The following is a 27,087-nucleotide window of genomic DNA, read 5'->3' as shown; positions in this document are numbered from 1 at the left end:
AGTAGTGGTAGTGGGATATCGCATTTTGCAACGTGGTTTAAAAAAGGGGGCACAGGAAATTAGTTTAAAGAGTATATTGAGTAGAACGTCATTAGATGTAGTCTCAAATATTTGTTTTGTTTTTTAAGAGTATCGGGGCTGGCAGGTAAGATTTACTTTCTCCCTGACTCTTTCCCACACTCCAGTACAGTACGTGGCGGTAATGCACCATAACGTTGGATACCAACCGCCGATAAACCCCACCGAAGAAGAAGAACAGCGCTTCGAAGTTGGCTGCTTCGCGATTTCGACGCTTGCCTTGGTGCTCCAGTATCAAACGTAACATCACTAATTAATATGCATCATTCAGCAATATCCAGGTGTTCTAGTTTATTATATTTTTTTCTGCATTTCTGGAGTAGCTATAACGTTAGCTAGCTTTACCAGGTAGAGAAATAGCTATTTAGCTAGCTAACTTTACTTAGCTAACGTTATGTGAATTATTTGACTTTCAGGACGTAAAACTACTTGCAAGATTTAACGAACAACCATGAGCACTCAAGTAAGTGAAATAATTAGCTAACGTTAGCCAAAGCCATGGTTAGTAACATGCTAAGTTAGCTAACGATACTTCCTAGGTCTGTAATGTTCTGTTGTTTTAGGTAGCTAGCTAACAGTTAGCTGATTGGCTAATCTTGCGAGTAAGAAACATACAGGCGTGCTGGAATCAACGTGAGTGTGTCTGTTTCAGACATTCATTCTCTCAGTAAGTCTCTGTTTTGGGGTGAACCAAAATCTGGATTTACAGAAGACGTTGAATATGGCGGTTCTCATTTTAAGCCATGAAGCAGCCATTCACCAGCATTTCAAGTTTAATAGTGTCAACATATGCTAGTGAGATACCCCTCCCTACCCGAGGTAGAACAAAACACATCCATGTTTTTTCACATCCCTAATGTCGCCCATTTATGAAATGGATGATTGTGTAAAAATATTGTACTGCAAAAGTCATTGAATATTTATGAAAGTAAGCTTTACTTTTTGGTAGATAATATAATAGACAACTTTCCAAGTCAAATTTGCTCTCATTCAGTGCTGTATCATCCTATCTGACAAAGATGCATACAGTTACAGGTTTTTATTGTTGTGGCTAGTATAATCTAGCCACAGTGGGCTCTGACATCAGAATGTGTGTCCAAGGTAACTTGCCACAGATTCTCTTTAGGACCATCATGGATTTAGCCTTAAATCCAATATGGTGTCCAAAATCCAATATGGCTGCCATAATACCATTTAATGGAAGTTAGCTGTCCAGGTAGCTGCACAATTTTGGGATAGACTCACAATTCTAGGATAGATGCAGCGACAAGGCCAGTATCCTTCCTGTATGACTGTCGGGGTATTGGGGCTGTGTGGTGATAAGTTTCAAATTCTACATCATCGGGCACTCAGGATATGCGGCTTGCATTCCAACGATACCCATTGACTAATTGGAATGTTATCTCCGTCTGCATGATGCTGAGGATAAGAGTTTTGGATCTGTTCTGAAATTAACCCGGGGCATTCCCACTCGGACCTGATATGCCTAAATATTTGTTTTTAAATATAGAGACCCATTCCGAGTGGACCCGAATACAACGAGTCTCGTTACATATTGACCTGGTCAGATCTAGACTTGGTCTGATCCGATCCAAGTAAGGGAAGCTGCTGAAAAGTAATTTTAAGCTACTTTTTATTAACCAGAGCTGTTAAAGCGTGAGAGGAGGGAGAGAGGTGCAGCTCTAGCAGATGGGGATTGGCCCTACTGTGAGCGCGTGACTTAGGGAGCAGGGAGGGCGAAATGGTAACCAAACAAGCCGACTTGCGCTATAGTAGACTAATAGCTGACATAGCTATGTTATTCACCATAAAATATGATTACGTAGTGCCTGTCTTGGACTGCATCAAACCGGAAGAAGCTACACTGAACAAAAATATGAACACAACATGTGAAATGTTGGTTTCATGAGCAGAAATAAAAGATCCCAGAAATGTTGCCTACTCAAAAAGTTTTGAAGTTCTTAATTTTCCGGATTGTCTGACCTTCATGTCTTAAAGTAGTGATGGACTGTTGTTTCTCTTTGCCTATTTGAGCTATTCTTGCGATAAGCCCTATTTGGTAAAATACCAAATCCATACATCTTCTGTATACTACCCCTACCATGTCACAACACAACTGATTGGCTCAAACGCATTAAGAAGGAAAGAAATTCCACAAAATAACTTTTAACAAGTGTCATGACTCTCCTGTGAAGATCTGAAGATTCGGGTTACAGTGGTTCCGCTCTACAGCGCCCTCTCTCTCTCCCGCAGAGGGGGAGAGGGGTGAATTTGGCCGTTTCATGACTGTTGTAAATACTGAAAACACTCTCTCCCACTCTGCAGAAATTTAAGTAAAAAATCCCTTTGTTACAACAGAGTGAGAGTTGCAGTACGGTAACATCAAAATATATTTCTGTAATCCGAACAGTTGGAAGGGTCCGTGGGTACTTAAAGAACAATTGTCAGCTCGGTTGTTGTTTTGGGATCTCATTAACTTCTTAAGGTATAGGGGGCAGCATTTTCACTTTTGGATAAATACCGTGCCCAATTTCAACCAATTTCAACTTCCATGCCAAGAATATAAGATATGCATATTATTAGTAGATTTGGATAGAAAACACTCTGAAGTTTCTAAAACTGTTTGAATCATGTCTGAGTATAACAAAAGTTATGTAGCAGGCAAAACCCAGAGGACTAACCGTTCTTAGGAACTTGTTTTCAGTTCCTACCGCTTCCACTGGATGTCACCAGTCTTTGGAATTTGGTTGAGGTTATTCATTTGTGCAATGAAGAAGTACGGCCATCTAGGAACTGCGTAACACTGTTGAGAGTTGTGCAAGACTTGAAAAGTAGCTTGGTTTGTTGTCTTCCTGTATTGAACACAGATAGACCCGTCTTCAATTTGATCGATTTATTAACATTTAAAAATACCTAAAGTTGTATTACAAAAGTAGTTTGAAAGGTTTTGGCAAAGTTTACGGGCAACTTTTGAAGTATTTGGTAGTGACGTTGCGCAATTTGGAAGCTATTTTCTTCTGGATCAAACACGCCAAATAAATTGACATTTTGGATATATATGGATGGAATTAATGGAACAAAAGGACCAATTGTGATGTTTATGGGACATATTGGAGTGCCAACAAAAGAAGCTCGTCAAAGGCATGTTTTATATTTTATTTCTGTGTTTTGTGTATCGCCTGCAGGGTTGAAATATGCTACCCTCTTTGTTTACTGTTGTGCTATCATCAGATAATAGCTTCTTATGCTTTCCCCCGAAAAGCCTTTTTAAAATCTGACATGTTGGCTGGATTCACAACTAGTGTAGCTTTAATGTAGTATCTTACATGTGTGATTTAATGAAAGTTAGATTTTTATATCATTTTATTTGAATTTGCAGCGCTGCATTTTCCCTGGCTTATGGCCAAGTGGGACGCAAGCGTCACCTATACCATAAGAAGTTAAGGACGGTATAACAACATAAATGTATCTCTGAATGTGTATATTTCCCAGTTATCGGGTTTACATCCAACTGTTGTGGAACTTGTAGGATTAAACTATTTGTGAGGTGAAATGTGATCTTAGCCTTCTAAATGAGAAAATGTTTTTTCATGTAAAGTTTATCCAGTCATTAACTACGCCCATGCGAGCACAAACATTCTGCCAAACATAATGGAACGGCCTTCCCCCCCCCCCCTCCAAGTGTTTCAAAGGACCTGCTGAAGAACTCTATAGACCAGTTATGTGCAGCTGAATACGTTACAAATGGTTAAGAAAACTACAAGACTAGAGACCAAGCAGGCTGACGGTGTGGAACCGGACGTCATGAGACTTTATGAGACCAGAAAAATGTGGCTGCACGTTGAAATGGTTAGAAACTCAGAAGATTAAGACTACACAGGAACATTCAGTCTGCAGCTGTGTAAGTACTTTAGTCTGGTCAACTCGATGGAGAACCACGTTGAAAAATCGATTCTAACGAACACTTCCTGTGGAAGATCCGTTCTCGACTTTCTGTTGAATTACTCCCCGTAGATGAATCAAGCCTTTTAAACGGAGAGACAGCAAAGACATACACGCATAAATATGTACATTGCAATTATTTCGAAAGAGCGGCCGTTCATTAGCAAAGTATTTGCATTTCCATGAGCATAGTTATCAGCTGTATGTACGTTAGTGGAATTCATGTCTCCGCCATAACAATGAGTTGTTGTCCCAAAAGCGTGAAGGCTATAGAAACTCATTGGGCTTATTTTGGCTTTGCCTCTTCCTCTCTGGATAAAATCAGACCTTTCCTATTACAAAATAATGGAGTTTCGCTAAGTACTGAGTGAATTTTTAAGCTGGTGAATGGCAGCTGCCTGGGCTTAAAATAATTGCCATATTCAATGTCTCCTGTAAACCCAGATTCTGTTTCAGGTAGGGGGAAGCCATGTAAGGTGATCACATAATGAGTTGTGAAAGCTACCTGTGTGTGATTCAATAACAATTTATTTTCTTTCCAGTACAGTATTCTGTTCAAGCAAGAACATGGTGAGTTAACTCATCCTCAATATTGTTACAGACTCATTACATATTGATATTCATATTTTCCTTCAAACGGAATGTCATTTGGCACCTTGTAATTCCATTTTTGGTGTGTCTAATATGTGTGTTTGCCCACAGCCCACGACGATGCCATCTGGACTGCTGCGTGGGGTAAAAGTGAGCGGGATGGATTGGAAACAATAGTCACTGGCTCTCTGGATGACATGGTGAAAGTCTGGAAATGGTAATACACTGCATATTTTGAATCCAATTGAATTGAGCCAGTACGGTGGGTTTACACTAAGTTGACTGCTCTGTTCTCTCTCTTGCCACTCAGGTCAGATGAAAAGCTGGAGCTGCAGTGGACCCTGGAGGGCCACCAGTTGGGTATAGTCTCAGTGGACGTCAGTCCCAACGGAGCCATAGCAGCCTCCAGCTCGCTGGATGCCCACATACGCCTCTGGGACCTTGAGTTCGGCAAGCAGATCAAGTCCATGGATGCGGGCCCAGGTAGGACATTGTCTGGTGGCTTTTCAGCCACATTATGTCCGGCGAGGGCATGTGTAGCAGCAAAGGCTGGGGACAATGCGATTTTCATTCAGGAAATTAATGTAAACTCCATGAATTGAAAAAGCCCATTCAGTTATTTTTTTCATGTTTTGGGATTGACCCCAACCCTGATCTTCAACATTGAAGATGAAGTACTATGCTCAAATGTGGTTCGTTGGGTCAGGTTTTGTCAAGCTGCCACCCTGTACAAGGCTCACATGGCTCAACTGAGTGACCACGACCGACGAACTTGCAGCCAAAGCTATTGACACAAGACATATTCCCCTCTGCAGTTGTGTATGATTTGTTTAGTTGTTGACTAATTGTAGTTCAGGCCAGAGCCATAGGAGTTATAACTCAATACATTGGTTATAAAGCCTGCTGAGCTGACTAACATTGTGACTGTTCACCAGTGGTGGCAGCCCTCCGCTCCTCTCTCTGATTGAGAGGTTGGGTTAAATGCGGTCGACACATTTCAGTTGAACGCATTCAGTTGTACAACTGACTAGGTATCCCCTTTCCAAAACAAAACGTCTGTTTAGTGAGTCCGCCAGATCAGGCAGTAGGGATAACCAGGGATGGTCTCTTAAGTGCGTGAATTGGACCATTTTTCTGTCCTGCTAAGCATTTAAAATGTAACGAGTACTTTTGGGTGTCAGAGAAAATGTTTCTTTTCTTTAGGAATGTGGTGAAGTAAAAGTTTTCCAAAATGTAAATAATACAGTACAGATACCCCAAAAAACTACTTAAGTAGTACCTTAAAGTATTTTTTACTTAAGTGCTGTTCACACTGTACAGTACCCTCAAGGGTCACCCAGGATTACACCTTTATTCTGTTTCTCTTGTCGTTCCAATAGAACAGCTTAAGGAGAAACAGTAGCGCAGAAGTGTCCTGGCTTTTACTTCTGTGGGCTTCAATGTCACCCTTATGTTTTCTCTCTGGTTTTCTGTATTCAGCAATGTAATGAAGGGTATTTTGTCTCATTCCAGTTGATGCATGGACAGTAGCCTTCTCGCCAGACTCCAAATACATTGCCACAGGAAGCCATCTTGGAAAGGTCAACATCTTTGGGGTTGAAAGCGGCAAGAAGGAGTACTCTTTGGACACCAGAGGGAAATTCATTCTGAGTATAGCCTACGTAAGAAACAATCGAGATTGAATGTTTATTGTGGGACATTTGACTTTATTTATTTTTATTTCACCTTTATTTAACCAGGTAGGCTAGTTGAGAACAAGTTCTCATTTGCAACTGCGACCTGGCCAAGATAAAGCATAGCAGTGTGAGCATACAACAAAGAGTTACACATGGAGTAAACAATTAACAAGTCAATAACACAGTAGAAAACGAAGGGGGGGTCTATATACAATGTGTGCAAAAGGCATGAGGAGGTAGGCAAATAATTACAATTTTGCAGATTAACACTGGAGTGATAAAAGATCAGATGGTCATGTACAGGTAGAGATATTGGTGTGCAGAAGAGCAGAAAAGTAAATAAATAGAAACAGTACGGGGATGAGGTAGGTGAAAAGGGTGGGCTATTTACCAATAGACTATGTACAGCTGCAGCGATCGGTTAGCTGCTCAGATAGCTGATGTTTGAAGTTGGTGAGGGAGATAAAAGTCTCCAACTTCAGCGATTTTTGCAATTCGTTCCAGTCACAGGCAGCAGAGTACTGGAACGAAAGGCGGCCAAATGAGGTGTTGGCTTTAGGGATGATCAGTGAGATACACCTGCTGGAGCGCGTGCTACGGATGGGTGTTGCCATCGTGACCAGTGAGCTGAGATAAGGCGGAGCTTTACCTAGCATAGACTTGTAGATGACCTGGAGCCAGTGGGTCTGGCGACGAATATGTAGCGAGGGCCAGCCGACTAGAGCATACAAGTCGCAGTGGTGGGTAGTATAAGGTGCTTTAGTGACAAAACGGATGGCACTGTGATAGACTGCATCCAGTTTGCTGAGTAGAGTGTTGGAAGCCATTTTGTAGATGACATCGCCGAAGTCGAGGATCGGTAGGATAGTCAGTTTTACTAGGGTAAGCTTGGCGGCTTGAGTGAAGGAGGCTTTGTTGCGGAATAGAAAGCCGACTCTTGATTTGATTTTCGATTGGAGATGTTTGATATGAGTCTGGAAGGAGAGTTTGCGGTCTAGCCAGACACCTAGGTACTTATAGACGTCCACATATTCTAGGTCGGAACCATCCAGGGTGGTGATGCTAGTCGGGCATGCAGGTGCAGGCAGCGACCGGTTGAAAAGCATGCATTTGGTCTTACTAGCGTTTAAGAGCAGTTGGAGGCCACGGACTGATTATTACAGTGGAACAAGTGTTCACTCAAAACACATTTTATAGGTCCCCACACACATTTTATAGGTCCCCACACACATTTTTCACACTTTTACAGTGTTTGCTAGTTTCAACAACATAAAACAGGAACATCTATTTTGACAGCACTGGGCCTTTTTAAAATAATAACACCATACACACGTACAATTAGCATAAGGGCTCTCCATTTGCACTCTGGGAGAGCAATTTGTGAAAATGACTTAATGCGCATCTCTGTAAATGCACTACACCCAACACAGGCTGGTCGTTATGAGTTATGTTGACTTGAGTATAGAACATCTCTGGGAATGCAGTTATATTTCTAATACTTGTTTCGGTGTGTCACTTATGGGGATACGCCTTAGAGCGGGTCACAAGCTTGAAGTATCCAATCACACAGCATCTGTTGAACAGGTAATGTGGCGAATGAGGTGAGCCCCTCTCTTACATGAAAAGAGTCACTCTCCCGCCAACTGGTCATTCTCACGACTTCTTTGAGGAAGTGACTGTTCACTAAAAGCTATCCTCAGAACGACTAGATTCCTGTCTTCCTACTGAACCGTTCTCAGGCAAACCGTGAGGGTAATGCTGATGTATGTAGGACATTTGCTCCTGTTGATTGTAGTGATGCACCAATATGAAATGTTTGGCCAATACCGATATTCAATATTTTCTTGCCAAAAAAGCTAAACCAACATATTTCAAATTTTAGCTGACTTTTAAGCATTCTCGTACAGTTAAATAGTACACACACACACACCATACTGACCAAAAAGTTATTTTGTTGGCATTTACTTAAGTTGCCATTACCAGTAAAACATAATCACAAGTCATTTATTTCACTTACTTCCTGTTTTGTTGTTTATTTGTTCAGTCGTTTCGTTCTCAACCAGGATTTGATCATACATGTCAAGCAGGGAAGTTTCCGCTCTGTCCGTGACCTCTTCCTCGGTGCCCACTGTCAGTGTGTCCGTTTCCATTTTGTCCAGCTGTGTATGTAACATTTCACATAAACCCTGTTTCTTGTCTGCATCGAAGTAGCGGTCCTTTTACATAGCATCGAGCATGGTGGCGACACATTAAAGAGAGAATGCCACCGAATCGCTTGTTCACAGCCTCTATTAGCAGTTTTGTTGAGCAGGCGTTTCAATGCCATGACTGAGGGTATCACGTCTGCTGCAGGCGCAGTTGATGAGTTTATTTCTCGAGTCAGTTGTTCGAATGGAGCTAGCTAGTGTGTTCATGTTTCAAACATGTTCTCAAATGCCATTGAAATGGCAGCAGCGGTATGACAACCAGCACAATCATGAGCATGCAAGCCTCGACGACCCACTGTGCTGTCAAGACTCAGCATGCTCATGGGGCTGATATCGCTGGTCCAAATGTCAGCCGTGAAGCTAATAGCAGTGACGCTATTACTGTGTAACTCTGGTAGGGCAACATCTGAAAAATAGCGCACTTGGTAGTGTGTACCAGTGCTCGACCAGTCGGCGAAGGCCAACATCACTCACGACAGAACGGTTGCTTGCCAAGGGCAATGAATCCCATTATCTTGGCGTTAATGGATTTCGCCTTTCTCTCGCTGAAATGTTCTTACTCTTTCAAATCACTGCTGGACATGGTTGACTGCTCAATCCACACAGCAGGTATTGTGGGTTAGGAATGCTGTGTTGCAAGTGTAGCGCAAAATGTTACGTGGTGTCATTGCGTCATGTACCTACGTTATATAGGTCAGTTTTGACATCGGTTTTCACATCGGCGTTAAACTAGACCTTGTGCTGACGTTGGCATTGTTAGCTAATATTGGCAGATTCGGATATGTTCACTGATATATCGTGCATCCCTAGTTGATAGTGTTGAGTGCTGACCGAAAGGTACATTTTGCTTCGAGTAGAATACATTTTCTACTCGTCAGTCTCCATTTAGCTAGTGCCTGTCAATGGAATTGCATAATTCCTATATGTGTTCATTAATTAAATCACTCTGTTTCTAAGAATTTGTAAGATTCTTATTTGCATAAAATAGTCTTATCAAAATTAGATAATAGTATTTATTCTCGGAGCACGCTGCCATAAAACCACGAACAACAGTTTATATACAAAATATGACGTCATTAGTTATAGAATGAATCTCCTCCTCTCGACCAAGACAAAGCAGTTTCAAAAATTCATTTCAACCCACTAGCGCACAATCCTCACACACACACTATATCAAGATTAACTTCTGAAGTCTCACCATTATCCATCACTATTCAGCAGACAGTTCCAGATAACGGAAAACCTAGGGAAGCTCTCGTCTTATCTAAACGCTCCAGAGTTAAAGTTGAGTCGGTTCAAACAGGTTAATGATCCTTTTTGCTTACTTAAAACCCTCAACCCATTTCTCCCCAACCTAGTTGGAATGGTGTTTAATTATGTTTAATTACTCCTTGTTCATGCTACATAATCCCTTCCATATGAACTAACTTTATATAATAAATAAATATAATAAAACAGGGTAGAATTTAATTAGTTATATTTAAATGTAGATATTGTTTAGTCATTCATAAAATTCCTACCAGTGCCACACGGCTAGCTGTAGAGACTTTGTTAGCTCTTGCCGCAAGGCGCTAACCCGTCTAACTCACCGCAAGGCTAGTTGCACCAAACTAGCTTTTCTACCTGCAACGCTAGAATTGCTAGCTCTCCTCTGTCGTTTATCACAACACACTCACAGGCCGTGTTGACTAAACTGGCTGCCCTAGCTTCACAGCCCGATGCTCGAGAGACACAGTTCGTGGAGAGACAAAAAAAGCATGGACTTCCTCAAGTAAAGTGTGCTAACTAGCTAGGCTATTAGCCACAAGGCAAACACTACCTAGCACACACTTTGCTTGAGGAATCATATTCCTCGGGGCCATTGAGCCTGCTACCCTTGCGCAGGGAGAACCTAGCCGGCCTCCTGCCCCCATCCAAGAACTTTCACACCCGTACCAATGTCGGCCGACAATAGCGGGCAAGGATACACACCCCCGTGTGCTGCCTGCTTTGGTTTTGAGCACGCTGCGGCATCACCCGCTAATCCCGGGTTCTGCGGGCACGGCCGGCTAACTCCCTTCACTGGCGAGTGCACAGAGCAAATCCCAAACAAAACGCGTCACTATGTGAGGCTAACCCACATAGCATCCTCTCGAGGGTAGGGTATGTAATATGGAGCCCTCGAATCACTATCAAAACAGAACCTCCATATCGACAAAGTAATACTCCAAATTGATGAGGAGGAAGAGGAAACTCAAATCCACTGCTCAAGGCCCTCTTCCGACCTCGTGAACTTTGGGCTGATCGATGTCTGTAAATGGGCAACGACCAGGTTCTGTATCGACTGGCCCGCACCCGTGGGTGGTGGCAGCGTTGAAGGAAACTCCCCTCACAAACCATCGTGGGGAAACGACTCCTCTCGGCTGTTCCTGCATGTTTGAAGCAAAACATAATTAGGACAAGCCCCTCTCCAGCAAGATCCAAACCCAACTCTTTGTTGCCATGGAAACCCAGGGCATGGAGGAGGTGGGCCATGGCCGTCACTGGCTAGCCACCTGAACCCCAGTGCCTCGTCTATGACCGGCACTGCTCTCTCTGGGAAGACTGAGTTCTTCATATTCTAAAAGGTCTATGTGGCTGCAGCACATTCAATATGGGCATTGAACACAACGTTCTTACTGCTGGCCATCTGCGGTGCTGTTGTGGACACAGGTGAAGGTCAGCAACCCAACGCTGAAAGTATTTCAGCCAAGACCAATGCGACAAGATCTGTATCGCTGTAGTTCTCAACCTCTGAGCATGCAGAGGCGCAATCCAAGTCTGTGGGTGAACCTTGTGATGGTGGGAGGGGGAGCTCTGTGGCTCAACTTGTCCAGCCTATTGGACAAGGAGAAGGCAGTTTTCCTTGATGCTCCTATCGCGCCGAAGGAACTGTTTGGGCCTTCTGTCACCACCATGAAACACAAGTGCAAACTTCGTAAGAAGGAAGGTGGGTCTTGCACACCTCATTCCCCAGGGGGAGAAGTAGGGGAGTCCATCCAAAGGGGAACGTCCCTGGCAGTAGAGATGGGCAGTCAACGTCCCTGCCTCCTCTCAAGGGACTACAACCCCCCCCCCCCCCCCCCCCCCCCCCCAAATGTGTCCAGCACCACATTTTCTTATTGGAAAACCTTCCCTAGGTATAGTGTCAACGAGGAAGGTGGTGACGACAGATGCGTCACTCACCATGTGAGTCATGAGGGAAGAGTAAAAACGGATTGTGGTCCCACAGCTCCGCCATGCTCGTATAAATTACATCGAACTGCTGACCGTGTTTCTCGCATTGGTACACTTTCTGCCTTTCCTTCAAAATTCTCACATCCTTGTCAGGGCATACAATATAACTGTGGTGGCACACAACCGTCAGGGTGGCACCCTCTCTCCGTCTACACAGACCAACTGTCAAGATTATTCTGTGGAGCAGGGCGCACCTGCTTTCACTACTCACATCCCAGGTGTATTGCATGTGGGAGCGGACTTGTTATCCAGAGGGATTCTCCTATACAGGGATTGGAGACACACGGTCTAGCCACTGTAGATCTCTGCATCGCACAAAGAAACGTGGCTCAGTTGGTAGAGCATGGCACTTGCAACACCAGGGTTGTCAGTTTGATTCCCACGGTGGACCAGTATGAAAAAATGTATGCACTCTCCTGTAAGTCGCTCTGGAAAAGAACGTCTTCTAAATGACTTTAAAAATCTGAATGTAGACACTCATTACCCATTCTTTGCGTTCACAGGATACGCACCACTGTGACTGGAAACGCTGGCACACCCTTGGCCAAGGGTGATGCTCTGCATGTTTCCTTCTCTGCTTGAACAGAGTGAGGGATGAAAAACGGATCCCTCATCTCGGTAGCCCCTCGATTGCCAGTCAGGCAATGGTTAGCGGAGATCATTCTCCTGCTTTATGACGAGCCCTGGTAACTACCGTTATACGGTTGCCAGCCGCATAAAAAAAAGGGGGGGGGGGTTCGATGCAAATAGTTCATGTAGCCATTTGATTAGCTGTTCAGCAGTCTTATGGCTTGGGGGTAGAAACTGTTAAGGAGCCTTTTGGACCTAGACTTGGTGCCCCGATACTGCTTGCTGTGCGGTAGCAGAGAGAACAGTCTGACCATTTTTAGGGCCTCTGACACTGCCTGGTATAGAAGTGCTGGATTGCAGGAAGCTTGGCCCCAGTGATGTGCTGGGCCGTACTACCATCTGTAGCACCTTGCGGTCGGATGCCGAGGAGTTTGCCATACCAGGCCGTGTGTTTGGATCATGATAGTTTTTTGGTCATGTGGACATCAAGGAACTTGACTCTCTCTACCTGCTCTACTACAGCCCCGTCGATGAGAATACACCAGTAGGCTAGCTACAGTTTAACACCATCTGTTCTGAATTTCGCTCACTTTACATCATTCAACTACTTCGAAACGATACTATAACTCAATCTAAATCCATATTCCAATGAGACTGAGATCAAATGGTTGGTATAGAGATGCTTCGTAGTTATTTCAAACTATCAGTCACAATTGACAGTGCAAAATGTGAATGGAAGGACACAACAAATGTGTGTAAAGTAGAGGTAAAGAAACATGCGTAGAACATCTTACGCACATGTGCAGAAGCTTCGGGACCTTTAGTGCTCGGGAAGAAAGGTTGAGAAAAGTCGGAGCCACATCCTTTAAAGAATTGTCAGTGCTGCAACTATCAAATGTTCCTGATAATGAATCAGTTCTTCAGCTGGCAGTGGTTCATAGTTTTTATCCCACATTTTCCACATGATTACATCAATAACATCTAGTTAAACGTTCAAATACAACTGCTCAAAACAAGCTTTATAACTATCAGAAATACTTGAATTTGAATTTAATTTTTTCCCTATCTTTTTTCCAGAGTCCAGATGGAAAGTACTTGGCCAGTGGAGCTATAGATGGAATCATTAACATCTTTGACATTGCCACTGGGAAACTACTCCATACGCTGGAAGGTACATTCTCTGGCCTCTGTGTCCCTCAAACACTTTCTCCCACAGCCAAGCACCAATCGTCATGTCACCAGAATAAGACCCTTGTGCTTGATGCTGCCTTCCAATAAATAACATCACTGTGCACTTTCAACACCCAGTGAAGTTCATTCTAGCTTATTTAATCTGTAGTCTATTAAACTTCATGCTTTCCTGGGTTGTAGTGGGATACTATACCATTGCGTGATTACAAGTTTACGCCTATGGTTATTATATCAATATTTGCACATAAAGGCGTTTTTGTCATTTCTCGCATACATTTATTTTACCGGCACAAAACGATCCCACCTTTGCGTATTTTGTTGTGTCAACATTTGTTAAGTACTTTACTCTCATAAAAAGGTTGGATGGAAACCTGGTTTGTAAAACATTTCACTGGCTGCTATGTGACTCAATCTACAATGGACAATGTCAAGCGTCTTCATATTGAAGGTGTATAGCTCTCACGAATTGTCAGCACTGAAGACAAGCTGTGTGTGTTTTAATCAAGCATGCTGTCTCCCCCTCTCTCCACTCCCTCTCTGTAGGTCACGCCATGCCTATCAGATCGCTGACGTTCTCTCCAGACTCACAGCTCTTAGTCACAGCCTCCGATGATGGCTACATCAAGATTTATGACGTGTAAGTTCACTGGGGAGTTAAAGGCCATCTGTCTCGCCTGCTCTCATTTTAGGGTATTGTGGTGTAGAATAAGAATCCTACAGACTGTTCCAAACAAATAAAAAATGCATGGCTGTATTGCTTTGTGTTCAAGGCAATGTATCCATGAATTGAGTATTGGGGATATATTTGAAACAACTTAAGAATCTTGGTGGTTCTCTTTGAGATCCAAATGAAATGTCAAATTACATTATGTCACACAGGTCCACGCTGACTTCCAGTGATGGCTCACCCTAAAATCACCCCAAAGTCTGTCAGATCTTTTCAGACATCAACAGTGGTCTGATGCCAAGCAGTCCCTATTCTCATATTTGGGGTGTTGCTGTTGCTATCACGCTCCTTTTTTGGAAAACATTATAAAAAAATATATATATGTATTAACTGACACACATGGTTGCAAAGCTACTGGTAATATGGCAATCTTTGGTAACCTTTTTGTTAATTTATACTTTATATATTTTTTATATTGTCCATAAGTTTCTAGTGGCTAGACCATATGGTTCAAGATAAAATAGCCTAATTAATGAAAAAAGCATCTAATCAACAATAGCATTATTTTCAATTAACTTTTCCACAACTGACACCAGTTTGTAGCAAAAACACTGACAACAAAAACATAGTAAAATAAATGTGTAAATATGCGGAAACCCTCATTAAACACCAATGGCATACGCTAAGTTGATGATAATTTATAACTTATTATAAAGTTATAAATTTTTTTTAAAATTATTTTACATGTGATAAGGCCACACAGAGGGCCATAGATAATTAGACACCTGTGGAAATATGAAGGGCCCAACAGGGCCACTAGATGTCACCTGATAAATTCCCACAGCGTTGAAAGTAACAAATTCTGGTAGTTTAATGGTAATATTCAAAAGTTTTGTAATATACCCTCCCCTTTTAACCCTAGACCCAGATAATCACCCAAATTAATCCAAAAGCTACATGTGGTGCCAGTGTATACACTATACAGTGCATCGGGAAGTATTCAGACCCCTTCACTTTTTCCACATTTTATGTTACAGCCTTATTCTAAAATAGATCAAACAAAATACCTCATAATAAAGAAGCAAAAATGGGTTTTTATACATGTTACAACTTATTTACATAAGTATTCAGTTTCCATGGATCATCCTTGATGTTTCTTCAACTTGATTAGAGTCCACCTGTGGTAAATTCAACTGATGGAAAGGTACACACCTGTCTATATATGGTCCCACAGTTGATAGTGCATGTCAGAGCAAAAACGAGGCAGGATTGTGTTGAAGCACAGATCTGGGGAAGGGTACCAAAACATTTCTGCAGCATTGACGGTCCCCAAGAACACTGGTGTTCTTTAAATGGAAGAAGTTTGGAACCACCAAGACACTTCCTAGAGCTGGTCCCATCATGCAGTACAAAAAAAATACTTGTCTGTCCATTTCTCTTGTAACTTTGTTTTCTTCTTGAATCGACCATATCCTTCTCTTAGCCACTGGAGCCACGTGAGCTAGCTACATTTCCCCGCCGCCATCTTCCTGATTTTCTAGGTTTCCCCCGGTGGTTGTTTGTTAATAACTGTCATGTTCTCCAGCTCTTCCCCAAATTTTTTATTGTCAATAGATTTACGTTTCTTTTTTACAATAAATCGATCCATGTCAACCAGACTGCAAAATTATCTATCTGCTGTCCAGAGTACACTATATATATATATATATATATTATATTATATTATTATATATATATATATATATATATTATATTATATTATATTATTATATATATATATATATATTATATTATATTATATATATATTATATGTCCACATACTTTTGCTCATATAGTGTATGTATTTGATTAAAACTTGGAAAATGTTGTTTTACAGGCAGCATGCCAAGTTGGCAGGCACTCTGAGTGGCCACGCGTCCTGGGTCCTCAACGTAGCTTTCTCCCCCGACGACACGCATTTTGTGTCCAGGTAAAGTGTGTGTGCTTGTCTTAAGTCAGTGACTGTTTTGGTTTTAAATAGTAAGTTCCCAGATCATATTTGATGTGATTTAATAATGGCAGGTGCCAAAGTCTAATTCAAAGACAATAAAACGATTGTCACTTGCATATCTTTCACCAATCCATCAGTTATAACGTCAATGATGGGAGAAGGAAGAGGTCCTATTTCCAAAATGTTCCACGTTTTATTTTTTTTATTTTTTTCACATTCATTCAGATTTTGAGGACTAGAGTCTACAGACTACAAATGACAGGTGTGACGCCAAGAAGTGTTGTGAATTTTTGGGATGACAAAATAACTTTTTTGTCTTTGCTCCTCTCAGTTCCTCAGACAAGAGTGTGAAGGTTTGGGACGCCAGCTCTAGGGCGTGTGTCAACACATTTTTCGACCATCAGGACCAGGTGAGAACATTCAGTCAACTCCAAACAGCTAATGGAACATTTTATTGGTCCTGAGGACCATACATTTTTATTTAGAAAGTACTTCTCCTTTTACAATCCATAAAGTGCATGCTCGATAGTATATTCTGGAGTGGGTGAACAGGACTCATAGCCTTAATCCGCCATATTATTTTCACCTACAGTCTGATCACAAAAGAAAGAAAATGAGGGAAGGGATTAAAAATGTTATTGGGTCTAACAGCCATATCCAATACAATACACCCCTCTCTTGCCGACTTCGGTGTTATAGTGGCTGGCCACTCAAAAGAATATGGGAATTGAAGTGGCTGTTGTCCTACTATGCTCCCTCCTGTGTTTCTGTTATGTCTCAGCGTTGGCAGACTGAATAATCCGAGCTGTCGTTAGATCTCCACTGCAGACGCCTGTAGGGAGGCTTAATCTTCTCTGGAAGAAAGCTCCAAATTTACAGACATTGCTCTGAGGAGAGATCAGAGGCAGTTGAGTGTCTGGTCTGCTTTCCATTTATAGCCTCTTGTCTGAATGAAAGCTGCTAGGAAGTCAAGAGAATGATATGGACAAATGCAGCTGATTTTTAAAATCATCTCTCTTGTAGCAGTATCTCTCGTTCCGACTGGTCACAATAGACAGAGGAGCTCTTGCTTTTCAGAGGTCGAATGGATTATTGATGAAAGAACATCATGGTTGTCCCACAATCATTTAATCATTTGAAAGGGTGTTTTTTTTTTTTTTTTTTACAGAATAGTAATATCTGAAATCTTTTCTGACTACATTTGATGGTACAGTCGTACACCTGCATTCTGAATTGGTTTCGAAATGCCTACAGAGTATTTTAAGTGACATGTGTTTTTCCAACTCTGCCACTGTTTTTACACTTAACTGCTACCTTGCATGTTGTTCAAGTCTTGTCGTCTGCTTTCCCCCCCTAGGTGTGGAGTGTGAAATACAACGGCACAGGTTCTAAGATCGTATCTGTTGGAGATGACAGGGCCATCCATATCTATGATTGTCCCATGTGATGCACCAGCTCTCATTCCTAGCACCTCTCCCAGCTGCAAACCAGGCAGCCTGAATACTGGCGCTCTAGTAAGAGTACCACAGCTTATCTTGCCTGGCTCATCCTACTTATGGTGCAGCTCAATATTCTGACTTGCCCTCCTTCCTCTCAGCTGCACTGATTTGAAAATTCACATTCACAAGCCCTGCTCCTTCTCATGGAGATGGAAGGTGAGGAGAGGAAGTCCATTTAGACTGTTGAGATGCACCTATGGCCTAGCTCAGGCAGAACAGCCCATGGTTGCCCCACTGAGCCAGAGCTAAACTGCAATCAAACAATGATTGTGGGAGGTTCAATGTCATTGATTATTTTGCACTTCACTGTTCCTTGCCCTCCCTTGTTGTACTCAAAATAAAGGATTTTTTTGTATTTTCATTTCCCCAACTAATTTGAGTTAATGTTCCTTCCTACCGGTGCCTGATTTATTTAACTTTTCAACATTTTCAGAATGGTAACCTAGTCATTTGTGGATTTTTAAATGAATGTCCCCACAAATTAAAATACAGCAGATGTTTCCCAGGCAGTTATGTTTAGAAAAACAATTACTGTACACAGGATTTCTGTGAAAAGTGAGGAAGCACACATTTCAATCAGCATGAACTTCCATCTCGGGCTGGCACCAAGGCTACAGTTAGTTATCCTATTACATTACACACAACATGCTCAAGAAGGTCTTGCAAACCAGTGCTCCATCCTGTGACCAAAAACCAGTACTGCATATAGAATTAATTCCTATTCCAAAGTGTTTTAAGAAAACTGCAACGTAATGGACACATTTGCCATGCCCATCGTAGAGAAGGAAAATGAGTTGACATTAAGGGGGCTTTTGCCCAAGGTGGCACAGAAAAGTTTCCAGTAGGATTTTTTTTCCTTTACCTGGGGCGGGTCCGTGGGCATGCAGCCCCATGAGATTATATTTTTGTATAATACATTTGAAAAAAGATGATTAAATGTATCCCCAACTGATGCTGAAGCATGGGGTTTCCCATCCGCATGTACCTCATTGAAAACCCCCAAAGTATGAAATGCTAATATACGTTGGCACTACAAGGTTTTTACTAGAAGAAAAAAATTGGTGTTAGATGGCAATTTGGCAGGCTGAAAGTTTAGGGTGCAGACAAAACGTAAATTCATTTCTTGCAATTCTACATATTGTCGTCACGTATGCAGTGTTATGTTTCCTGATTGATTTTGTTATGTTTGAGTCAATGGGGGCTCCATACCATGACGTTTGTAATTTTATTCTCCCTTACGCTCTATATTTTGGTGATTAGTTCTGAAAGATCTTATTTTAAAATATGTCCATTATCTTTTCTACATACTGATTTTAGTCATTTAATTTTACACAAACGTTACCATCCCAAATGTTTCTTTTAAGGAGTGGCGGCGACGATAAATCTAGGGGATAACGGCAATTGGTGTAACATTGAGGATCAAATCAGCTTCAGGCACTGTAGGGTTGTTACATAAGTAGGCCTGTTCCTGAAAGTGTGAAGTCCAATTTATTGTACAAACTGTCAATGACCTCGCAATTCAAATTCATGAGTTATGATTTTTTGCTAAGCATTAGGAGAAACTTAAAGGTTTCGGTGTGCTGTGACAGTATTTGACATTTTCCATCAAGTTAAAATAACTTGTGCAAATCTATTTACTTTATTTATCCAAAACACAGTTGTGACCTGAAATTGTTGCTAATTGAAACTCATTGAAGAAATCAGAACACCCTATCCAGTTAACATGGGTATACTTCACAACTGAGCATGGTGCCAAATATCACCACTCATATTTGAGGAAGGTATGAGCAAATTCATAATGCGTGAATGCTTACAAACAAGGTTAATTTCATGAACTAAAATCAATGAAGTGCAACAGTTCAGTTTACAACTTACAGGAAAAAGGAAATATTCAAAACAACCTTTTACTCCATGAAATGTATGTAGTACATTTAGAAACCATTAATCAAATTGCTAAATTTAATTTTGGCCAAGAAACACTTCATATAGCATTTTTTGTGGCATGTTTCAGGACAATGGACTCCTAAAATGGCTGCCTCGCCATTATCAAAAGTATGTGGACACCTGCTTTTTGAATATCTCATTTCAAAATCAGGGACATTCATATTCACATTCAAATAAAAATGGGCACCCGCACAGAAGCCGAAGTTATTTTGTTGCTTCCAGAGGCAGCATGGAACTTGATAGTGTGTTGCAGCCGAGGACAGATTATTTTTTACACGCTACGCACTTCAGCGGTCCCATTCTGTGAGCTTGTATGGCTTACCACTTTGTGGCTGAGCTGTTGTTGCTCCTAGATGTTTCCACCTCACACTCACAGCACTTACAGTTAAGCAGGGTAGAAATTTAAGGGGGCATCTTATGACAGTACCACGTTGAAAGTCATTGAGCTCTTCAGGCAATTCTACTGCCAATGTTTGTCTATGGAGATTGCATGGCTGTGTGCTCAATTTGATGCAACTGGTAGAGCTGAACTAGCCCAATCCACTCATTTGAAAGGGTGTCCACATATATATATATATATTATATACACATTATATATTATATACACATTTTGTATATAGTGTACTATTCCCAACAGTCCACAAGCATTGAGGGCAGGAATAGGTCATACTGTTTTTAAATTGAGATGTAAAATTACTGGTGCTTCCTCAACACCATGCCATAGTGTTTCCCAAGCCTACTTTGAATAACTTGCTTTACACAAATCTTATTCAGAGAAAAAGGGTACTAGAGAGCAGTTCTGCTCTTATTCAACATAGCCCTGGTCCTTTCTCACCAAAGGAAGAGAACTTGTCTGTTGAATGTAATAACCTGCCCTGTTGACAGGCTCTCAGCAGGGTTGTCTACATTACCTTTGCCAGTAAAACACAACCATTGGGTGAATACATGAACAATACCAAGCTGACAAACATGTACCATTTAAAGTTAACAAACAATTTAAGGGCAACAGAGGGTTTGTGAGAGTCCATTTTGAAAACCAGTTTAACCCAGTGTCAAATTTACCAAGCCTTATAATTGGTAAATTAAACAACTCTCCTTATTAATTACACTTTAATTTGCTTACTCTGCTGCAACAACGCACACATTTTTCTCCATACCTCTAATTAACAAGTTCCAATATCTACAGTTGTACTCCCTGAAAACAAAAAGGTATGAATCATAATTCCTCTGCCCAAACAGCATGATAAAATCCACCAACCTCACATTAAAACAAAAAAGGCAACAGTTTTTATGGGAGACCAGGTAGCCATGTTTTGTCTGTGTTTGACAGTGTCCCTGGCTACCTGACCCAGTCTAGCCCGGGTTTGTCCCTGGTTGTCCCTCTGGTATTTACCAGTGTCTAGAGTTGACCAGCTCAGGCCGCAGGCTCAGTCTCTTGAGGGTCTCGTAGCCCACCACGATGACCACGGCCGTGGGGGTGGAGGAGATAATGCGGGCAGACAACCCTTTAGTCATCCCCCAGGGTCCTTCCTCTGCCAGCAGCTGCTTGAAGGTTGCAATGACCGATGACCTGCCCTCCACCTTAGGAGCCACAGTGAGAAAGGTTGATATCACTCAAAAAAATACCTTTAGAGTTCATAGAGAAATAGATGGATCGAGGTAGAAAGACAAATGAGGAGTCCCTTTAGAGTCTTGACAAATGCCGACTCAGTTGTTACTTGATCAACATGGGAATTTTTCTGGCTGGGCAAATCATTCTTATGAACGTTCAAATATCCCCTGAAAAATCCATGTTTGTAAAAGTTGGCCTGAAAACCCCTTGAACCTGCTTTGTAAAATATAATGAATTGAACTCATAAGTGCCTTGAACAGTATATACCCCTAAAAGACAGTGCATTTGGAAAGTAATCATACCTCTTGACTTTTTCCACATTTTGTTACATTTGTTACATTACAGCCTTATTGTATTAAAAATTAAAAATGTCACATTTACTTAAGTATTCAGACCATTTACTCAGTTGAAACACCTTTGGCAGTGATTACAGCCTTGAGTCTTCTTGGGTATGACGCTACAAGCGTGGCACATATTTTGGGAGTTTCTCCCATTCCTCTCTGCAGATCCTTTCAAGCTCTGTCAGGTTGGATGGGGAGCGTCACTACAAAGCTATTTTCAGGTCTCTCCAGAGATATTCGATCAGGTCCAAGTTCGGGCCACTCAAGGACAAACAGAGACTTGTCCCGAAGCCACTCCTGCGCTGTCTTGGCTGTGAGCTTAGGGTCTTTGTCCTGTTGGAAGGTGAACCGTCGCCCCAGTCTGAGGTTCTGAGCGCTCTGGAGCAGGTTTTCATCAAGGATCTAGACAGGTGTGTGCCTTTCCAATCAATGCACGAATTTCAACTATCATAGCAAAGGGTCTGAATACTTAAGTAAATAAGGCATCTGTTTTTTATTTGTTATAAATGTGCCAAATAGTCTATAACCCTGTTTTCGCTTTGTCATTATGGGATATTGTGTGTAGATAGTTTTTTTTATTTAATCCATTTTAGAATAAGGCTGTAAAGTGACAAAATGTGGAGAAATGGTCTGAATACTTTCCAAATGCACTGTATATCCAAAACGAGGATCTGGTATGGTAAACTTGAAATGGTTTGTAAACCATGTCACCAGTGATTACAAAAAGGATTAACTAAGACAATAACACTGAATATGAATGTGTCACTCTTCATTCAGTTAAACCATAACAAGGATTGTTTACAGACAAAGCAATATACTTGTGGTTTTACCTGCACTCTGGCCCGCACAACATCCATGGGATTGGTGATGGTAGAGGCTGTGGCTGCTGCCATTGGCCCAGCGATAGCCTGCAGAAGCAGGTGAGGACAATCACTGGGGGCTAGTTTGGAAAGGTTCTCTGTAAACATGAACATAGTGAAAATGTAAGGAGCAAAAACATTTCAGATGCATTTCAAGCAGCTTTAGAATTGCCCATGTCATGTAATATCATACAAAACCTAGCTAAAATCTAGTACTGCTTGCTTAGTATCTGCCTGCCGTGGCAGGTAGAGTCGCCTACCTGCATAAAAATGATAAAAAGGCCACCACACCGCGCTATTGGGGATGTAGGTGAGGAGGGATGCCACGTATCCCCGGTAAAATCCCCGGAAACCATCAGCGGCGCATATCTGCACCACAATGTCCCTGGTTTGTCCGAAAGTCACTTTGCTCTTGGATGTCGCCATCATTATTTTGGGTTTGACCTTGAAGCGGCTCAGGTGTCCCACCTGGCCTTGCATCATGAGCTGCTGAGAGACCATATCTATGGGCACAGTGATGGTCTGGGCCACCAGGGACGCCGCTCCCCCTGCCCACAAAGACTTCACTGTGTTATTGCTGGAATATTGGGACACGTACTTCCTTACCAGTTCATAGGTGGTGATGTAGGCCTGGCCTGAGATCAAGGTGAAGGTGTTAACCATAAAGCCTCGGTAGAGGCCTCGCGGGCCCTCCGCCTTCAGGATCTTGTAGAAGGCGTCAAAGGTGCCTGTGTAGAGGGACTTGCCCTTCTGCACCTGCAGCCGGGTGCGGATGAGGGTGAACGGGTAAACTGTGGCCCTGGTGGTCATGGTCATGAACACACCCAGGGAGTAGAACTTTTTCTTGTCCAGGTCCTCCCATTCAATGATCCGGATGTTGCGTTTCTTCTCCTCCATCCTGCCTGCTGGTGTCCACAGCTCCTTGTTGAATGGACCGCGCCCTCCACAACACCTGATGGACCAAGAGAAGGGCATTGAGGCAGGTCTCAAAAATCAAAGAGGATTTCATCACTCACCATCTTAATTTTTTTTTTTTTAAACATTATTTATTATTTAAAGACAATTTGAACTCTGAGAAATGGAGCTAATTGATTGCACCAAAATTGGCCATTTCAATTGATAGAATATTCAATAAATATAGTAACCAACATCTGATTTGAACCAGACCTCTTATTAGCAATTATTACGTGAGGAACCCAAATAAGTTGTCAAAAGCCAACCACAGACCCCCCCCCAAACCAAGCCCACCCCAACGGCAAGTATACAGCATTAGTTCTCTATCTGACAAGTACTATGATGCTGCGACTAGGAGTATCGTTTCTTTCTTCATACCCATGTAATGTATTCTCAGTGAACTTGGTGATGGCCATCTTCCCCCGTTCAGAGAAATGAGTCATTTAATTTGTTAAGTACCACGTACCATCATACAACAGCATATTACCAGGTTCTGATCACAAGATGGTGCTATTGAATGTCCCCCACACCCTCAATGTTAATTTAAGACTGAACCTTCAAATTATGATTTAGAAATGTAAATTGAATGTTTAAGTTAGAACATACATCAAATAAAAAGCATATAAAACCAGAAAAATTGCCTTGAGGACTACTCAGTCCTCATTTCATTCTTTCTTTGTTCAGTGCATCTATTGCAGTGATGTTGCTACATCCAAATTGATATTGGCAACCAGTTGCAGTGGTTTGTTCCTTAACGGTGCAGATGTTCTGCACCAAAAACAAGCATATGTCCTCTCTGTTTGGCCAAGAAAATTATCTCGCTGGATAACTTGGATGCATGAATTTCACATTTACGTCCATGTTTTCATCATCCACAGAATTGGCTATTCCAATCCAGTTATCATCATCATAGCAGCATCATCTAGCAGCAACACTAGAATATCAGATACACGCATATTCACCCTTGTATGCTCATCAGTGGGTTTCCCATGGTCAAAGTCAAATTTTATAGCATAATCTGTGTATTTGAAAACTCTTTGTATCCATGAGGCGTTTGGAGAGTCGTACAAAGTGATGGAAGCTGTGGGTTTCTGTCAGAGTTCTTGAATTCTAGTTTGCTACTATAAGTACTGGATTGGAATTGCTGATGCTGTGGAGCAAGGTCATTTTCTTGGCCACACAAGCACCATCTGCTCCATTAAAATGAAAATTTCACTATTCAGGACTTCTAACCTGTATTTGTTCATGAAAATGGCATGTTATCCTATTTGGGGTAGGGGACAGCATTTTCACTTTGGATAAATAGAGTGCCCAAACTGAACTGCCTCCTACTCTGTCCCAGATCCTAATATATGCATATTATTATTGGTATTGGATAGAAAACACTCTGAAGTTTCTAAAACTGTTTGAATCATGTCTGAGTATAACAGAACTTATTTAGCAGGCGAAACCCAGAGGACAAACCATTCAGATTTTTTTTAAGTCACTGTCTATTCAATATGTTTTCATGGGGAATCCAGAATTTTAATTGAATTTCCTGCAGTTCCTACCGCTTCCACTGGATGTCACCAGTTTATAGAAATTGGTTGAGGTTTTTCCTTTGTGTAATGAAGAACTACCATAGCTCAGAACGAACGTCACTTCATGTGTACCTTTTGATAGAGGCGCATAACCAGAAAAGTAGCGTCAGTTTGTTTTGCTCCTGTATTGAACACAGATCATCCAGTCTTCAATTTGATCGATTATTTACGTTTAGAAATACCTAAAGCTGTATTACAAAAGTAGTTTGAAATGTTTTGGCAAAGTTTACAGGTAACTTTTGAGATATTTTGTAGCGACGTTGCGTAAGTTGGAAGCGTCGTTTTTCTGGATCAAGCGTGCCAAATAAATGGACATTTTGGATATATATCGACGGAATTAATCGAACAAAAAGAACCATTTGTGATGTTTATGGGACATATAGAAGGTAAAAGGTAAGGCATGATTTATATATTTTTTCTGTGATTTGTGTCATGCCTGCAGAGTTGAAATATGCTACTCTCTCATTGTTAACTGTTGTGCTATCATCAGATAATATCATCTTATGCTTTCGCCGAAAAGCCTTTTTGAAATCTGACATGTTGGCTGGATTCACAACGAGTGTAGCTTTAATTTGCCATCTTGGGCATGTGTAATTTAATGAACGTTTGATTTTTATAGAAATGTATTTGAATTTGGCGCTCTGCATTTTCCCTGGCTTTTGGCCATGTGGGACGCAAGCGTCCCGCCTACCCCAGAGAGGTTAAAGAAGGTTCCAGACAGTTGTTCTAACAATTTCACTTGTTTTTGATAAACTTACTCAAACTTCCTGAGCCTCATTCTGGAGTTCCAGGCCATCCAAAAAACATGAACAAAGGCGCCAACACCCAAACACCTCATTTTACAAAAGGCAACGCTCTCAGTATCGTGAAGCAGATCTTTAGATGTTGTACACATGAAATTGTGCCATACCAAACTTTATCTGCAACGTTATAATCCATTTTGTTGAACACAAGTGATACTTTCTGAGAGAGATGGTATGCTACAAAGTTTGCTAGCTAATACAGTAGCATCACTGATGAAAGGGGGAACACTAAGTCTGTTGTTATTTTGCTTATGTTAGCTAAAAGTTTGCTTGCTACGCAGCCATCTTCGCACGTGTGTGTTTTGGGATAGGGTAAACAACTAGCTACTTTCAGGCTGTATTGAGCTTCGCTATTGTTATCATTCTGCAAAACATGTAGTTTGCCAATGTAAAATGGCTTAGAGCTCATTCATATATCTGATCCTGTATCTTATGTTTGGGTACCCTGATACGGTAGGTCTAGTTAGGTCTATAAAGCATGAGTGAAATGCAATATTGTACCCAGGCGAGATGCGTTTAACTTTTTGTCCATTGTAGCCTACCTAGCTGGCTCACATCATGTAGAAATGTGCGGCTCGCTTCGTGAAACGGTTATGTACAGTCGTGGCCAAAAGTTTTGAGAATTCCACAAATATTAATTTCTCCAAAGTTTGCTGCCTCAGTGTCTTTAGATATTTTTGTCAGATGTTACTATGGAATATTGAAGTATAACTACAAGCATTTCATAAGTATTGAATGCTTTTATTGACAATTACATGAAGTTGATGCAAAGAGTCAATATTTACAGTGTTGACCCTTCTTTTTCAAGACCTCTGCAATCCGCTCTGGCATGCTGTAAATTAACTGCTTGGCCACATCCTGACTGATGGCAGCCCATTCTTGCATAAGCAATGCTTGGAGTTTGTCAGAATTTGTGGGTTTTGGTTTGTCCACCAGCCTCTTGAGGATTGACCACAAGTTCTCAATGGGATTAAGGTCTGGGGAGTTTCCTGGCCATGGACCCAAAATATCAATGTTTTATTCCACGAGCCACTTAGTTATCACTTTTGCCTTATGACAAGGTGCTCCATCATGCTGGAAAAGGCATTGTTCGTCACCAAACTGTTCCTGGATGGTTGGGAGAAGTTGCTCTTGGAGGATGTGTTGGTACCATTCTTTATTCATGGCTGTGTTCTTAGGCAAAATTGTGAGTGAGCCCACTCCCTTGGCTGAGAAGCAACCCCACACATGAATGGTCTCAGGATGCTTTTTTAACAGTATAGCTTCCGTCCCTTTCCTCACCCCTACCTGGGCTTGAACCAGGGACCCTCTGCACACATCAACAAC

General features: G+C 41.7%; 2 protein-coding genes across 3 annotated transcripts in view; one reads left to right on the top strand and one right to left on the bottom strand.

Annotated features, from left to right (window-relative positions):
* The first annotated feature begins 83 nt into the window (after window positions 1-83).
* skic8 (SKI8 subunit of superkiller complex) lies at window positions 84-18,041 on the top strand. Of its 2 annotated transcripts, none has more exons than XM_020456846.2 (11): window positions 84-318; window positions 495-541; window positions 4,563-4,590; window positions 4,723-4,828; window positions 4,922-5,094; window positions 6,124-6,272; window positions 13,397-13,490; window positions 14,054-14,147; window positions 16,055-16,147; window positions 16,500-16,578; window positions 17,526-18,041. In XM_020456846.2, the coding sequence occupies exons 2-11, from the start codon at window positions 530-532 to the stop codon at window positions 17,613-17,615; spliced, it is 918 nt and encodes a 305-aa protein (XP_020312435.1). In that variant the 5' UTR covers window positions 84-318; window positions 495-529; the 3' UTR covers window positions 17,616-18,041. The 2 variants fall into 2 exon arrangements, with proteins under 2 accessions (XP_020312435.1, XP_020312437.1); XM_020456848.2 differs by having other exon boundaries at window positions 228-359.
* slc25a44a (solute carrier family 25 member 44a) overlaps window positions 17,308-27,087 on the bottom strand; it is a 27,378-nt gene continuing 17,598 nt past the window's right edge. Inside the window, exons 2-4 of the mRNA XM_020456845.2 lie at window positions 22,685-23,376; window positions 22,395-22,522; window positions 17,308-21,192 (exon numbers count right to left, since the gene is read on the bottom strand). Coding sequence (XP_020312434.1) covers window positions 21,001-21,192; window positions 22,395-22,522; window positions 22,685-23,321 — 957 coding nt within the window. The 5' untranslated portion in view covers window positions 23,322-23,376 and the 3' untranslated portion in view covers window positions 17,308-21,000. The remainder of the gene's footprint in view (window positions 21,193-22,394; window positions 22,523-22,684; window positions 23,377-27,087) is intronic.

The sequence above is a fragment of the Oncorhynchus kisutch genome, linkage group LG22 (genome assembly GCF_002021735.2).
Source record: "Oncorhynchus kisutch isolate 150728-3 linkage group LG22, Okis_V2, whole genome shotgun sequence".
In the NCBI taxonomy this organism is placed as follows: Eukaryota; Metazoa; Chordata; class Actinopteri; order Salmoniformes; family Salmonidae; genus Oncorhynchus; species Oncorhynchus kisutch.
Note: the sequence above shows the minus strand (reverse complement) of the source record. Positions and strands in the feature narration are given on the sequence as shown.